The following is a 3,386-nucleotide window of genomic DNA, read 5'->3' on the forward strand; positions in this document are numbered from 1 at the left end:
ACTGAATTTTGCCTTAACATCATTTTTCCCCATAATTTGGTTTTATTATATGCATTTTCCTTTTAAAGGTTTCTTTTTTTTCTTTTTTTCTTTTTTAAAAAAGTCCTTAATTTTTTATTCCTGGTACCACTACCACAATTTACAGGGCAATATACCTGATGTAATGAAAAGAAAGAAAAAGACAAAGCTACAACAGATAAAAGACCTCAGGAATGTACATCTAATTGACACTACATTGCATTAATCAATAGCTGCACTTTTTGCAAACTGTGGCTGTGACCGTCCTGAACAAGAAGGGTTTCCTGTTTAAGCTGCAGTGACTTTTCTGACTATGGATCATCGTTCCTTCTGTGGCAGATTTTTACAGTTCCTCTAATGCATTTGGGACGACTGTCTCAAAGTAACCTGCAGCTTTCCTGACAACTCCTCGCTCTCTCTCCTGCTGAGAACTGTAGCCATTTCTGTTTTATTTTAAAACCTTCTGCTACCATATCCACCACTTCCACCTCCAGATCCATAGCCACCACCATAGGGACTGCCTGAGCTTCTTCCACCAAAACTGCCCCCCTTCATGGGTCCATAATTTGACTGTTGCTGTCCACTATAATTTCCAAAGTCATTATAGTTTCCACCACCACCATAGTTACCTCCACCAAAATTTCCTCCTTCATTGTAACCATCATAGCCTCCTCCTCCACCACCATATCCACCACCCTGGTTTCCATAGCCTGGTCCACCACCTCCATAACCTCCTCTACTGCTGTAACCAGGACCACCACCATAGTTGCCACCATCACCTCCAAGTCCATTATATCCACCATCACCACCTCCATAACTACCTCTGCTGCCACCACCTCCACCACCATAGCCACCTCATCCACCAAAGTTTCCTCCACCACCTTCAAAGTTTCCTCCACGACCCATAAAGCTGCCAGATCCACCTCCACGACCTCTCTGTGATCCAGCAGACTGCATCTCTTGTTTAGAAAGGGCCTTTTCCACTTCACAATTATGCCCATTAATAGTGTGGTATTTCTGAACAACAATTTTATCAACTGTGTCATGATCATCAAAAGTTACAAAAGCAAATCCTCTCTTTTTCCCACTCTGCCTGTCTTCCATAACCTCTATGACTTCAATCTTGCCATACTCTTCAAAGTCGTCTCTCAGGTTATATTCTTCCGTATCCTCTTTAATACCACCAACAAAAATTTTCTTCACCATTAAATGGGCGCCAGGCTTTACAGAATCCTCTCTAGAAACAGCTCTCTTTGGCTCCACCACACGCCCATCAACCTTGTGTGGCTGAGCACACATTGCAACAGCCACCTCTTCAATACAAGAGTAGGTCACAAAACCAAAGCCTCTGGAACGTTTTGTTTGGGGATCTCTCATTACCACACAGTCTGTAAGTGTGCCCCATTTCTCACAATGTTCTCTTAAGCTATTATCTGTGGTTTCAAAGCTCAGACCACCAATAAACAGCTTCCTCAGCTGCTCTGGTTCCTTTGGATCATGGCCCTCCATTTTGAGACCGGACTCGCCTCTTCCAACTCGAGTTCAATATCTAAAGGTTTCTTACTAGTGTATATTGATTGTACAAAATAATGTGCTTCCGTACGGTGTCTTCATCTATGTATATACTACACTTTGCTTATATTCGCCCTCTTTAACCCCACATCCTACCCCTCCCCTAACCCCTCCCCCACCTCTGATATTTTTCCTCTTCCCCAGTGTTTCCACTTCCACTCCTTAAAAGCCTGTATCTGAGCCAGGCGTGGTGGCGCATGCCTTTCATCCCAGCACTTGGGAGGCAGAGGCAGGCAGATTTCTGAGTTTGAGGCCAGCCTGGTCTACAAAGTGAGTTCCAGAACAGCCAGGGCTATACAGAGAAACCTTGTCTCGAGAAACCAACAACAAAAAAAGTGTTTTTGTGTTACTCATGAAAATCCTATTTACCTCAGTATAAAAAAAAAAATGTACTTTTTAGATTATTTTCTAAAATCTTTAAAAAGCTTATTTATCTAGTTCTTTTATTGACTTTAAATCTGTTTCCAGAGTACTGAATGAAGACAGAACATCAATTTTTAATTCTGTCATATGAATAGTCATTTGGCTCAGGGTTACTACTAATGATTCATTTTTATTCCACCAATATGCAGAGCTTCACTGCCACACGTCAAGCATCTGTGTTTGTGCAATTCTGCTAAGAGGCTGTACGGTCAAATCCACTCCCTGTACAACCATCTTTGCTGCCCTATCAGTCAGTCTTAGTTGTGGATTTGGCTAAATCTTGGTGGTCTGTGGAAGTGTCTACTTTGTTCTTCAAAACCATCTTGGAGAGTCTTAGAACTTAATTCCTTCTCAAGAACTTTAGTTCATATTCTTCCTTTCCACAGCAAGAAAAAAACCTCCCTTGGAGTTTTAAATGATATTACAATGATTTGACATATTCGCTGGGTAGGTAAGAGTTATTATTTCTATGATTATGATTCCGTTTAAGGACATAATTTAGGGCTGGAGAGACTGCTCAGGAAAGAGCATTTGCTGTTTTGAAAGAGGACCAGAGTTTGGATCTCAGCAGCCATGTTAGGTGCTGCACCCACACACAGTCAAACACATAATTAAAATATAAGACAAAGCTTTCAGAGGACCCAGGTTCAGTTTCTAGCACACACATGACCACTTACAGACTCCTGTAACTCCAGTTACAATGGAGCCAGCACCCTTTTCTGGCCTCTGTGTGCTTATGTGAATACATGGTTCAAACAAATTCAAGCAGGCTCACACACATAGAGATAGATAGATAGATAGATAGATAGATAGATAGATAGATAGATAGGTAGGTAGATAGATAGATCTTTTGAAAAAGAAAAAATTTTTAAAAGAAAAGGAATGTAATATACATACATATCACACACAAAGATATACATACATATGTGTGTATGTGTGTTTCCTTTTTTTATATGCTCAATATTTGTCTTTAGATCAGACCCTTTTGGAGGTCTAATGATTTTGTCACAGGAGTCCCCTAAGACCATTGGAAAATACAGTTATTTGCATTCAATTCACAATAGTAGCAAAATTACAGTTATGAAGTAGCAATGGATTTTATGGTTGGGGTCAGCAAATGTAAGGAACTACATTGAAGGGTTGCAACATTAGGAAAGTTGAGAACCACTGTTTTAGATGATGTTTTATAATTTTTTCATATCAATCATGCAAATATTTTGCCTGGTTTATTCTTATGCAACACTCTTCTGTTGCAATTGTAAATGGTATATTTTTTGACTACACTGCCTAACATTTATTGACATTTAGAAATGCAATGGTTTTGTGCATTAATCTTATATGCCATGTCAACAATTTTTCTAAACTCTAAAATT

General features: G+C 39.7%; 1 protein-coding gene across 1 annotated transcript; it reads right to left on the minus strand.

Moving 5' to 3' along the window:
* Nucleotides 1-301: 301 nt before the first annotated feature.
* LOC110307079 (heterogeneous nuclear ribonucleoprotein A3-like) lies at nucleotides 302-1,559 on the minus strand. The gene is made up of 2 exons (XM_085830143.1): nucleotides 882-1,559; nucleotides 302-740 (listed from the first exon to the last, which is right to left on the minus strand). The coding sequence occupies exons 1-2, from the start codon at nucleotides 1,525-1,527 to the stop codon at nucleotides 472-474; spliced, it is 915 nt and encodes a 304-aa protein (XP_085686269.1). The 5' UTR covers nucleotides 1,528-1,559; the 3' UTR covers nucleotides 302-471.
* Nucleotides 1,560-3,386: the final 1,827 nt, after the last annotated feature.

Source organism: Mus caroli, unplaced genomic scaffold (assembly GCF_978045245.1).
Source record: "Mus caroli unplaced genomic scaffold, Mus_caroli_1 scaffold_14, whole genome shotgun sequence".
Classification (NCBI taxonomy): Eukaryota; Metazoa; Chordata; class Mammalia; order Rodentia; family Muridae; genus Mus; species Mus caroli.

Excerpts from the sequence above, each read along its gene's own strand:
- LOC110307079 (XM_085830143.1), bottom strand. The coding sequence starts at position 1,527 with ATGGAGGGCCATGATCCAAAGGAACCAGAGCAGCTGAGGAAGCTGTTT. Across the intron at positions 741-881 it reads AGGTGGTGGAGGAAACTTTG|GTGGTGGACCAGGCTATGGA; the intron begins GTGGATGAGGTG and ends GAGGTTATGGAG.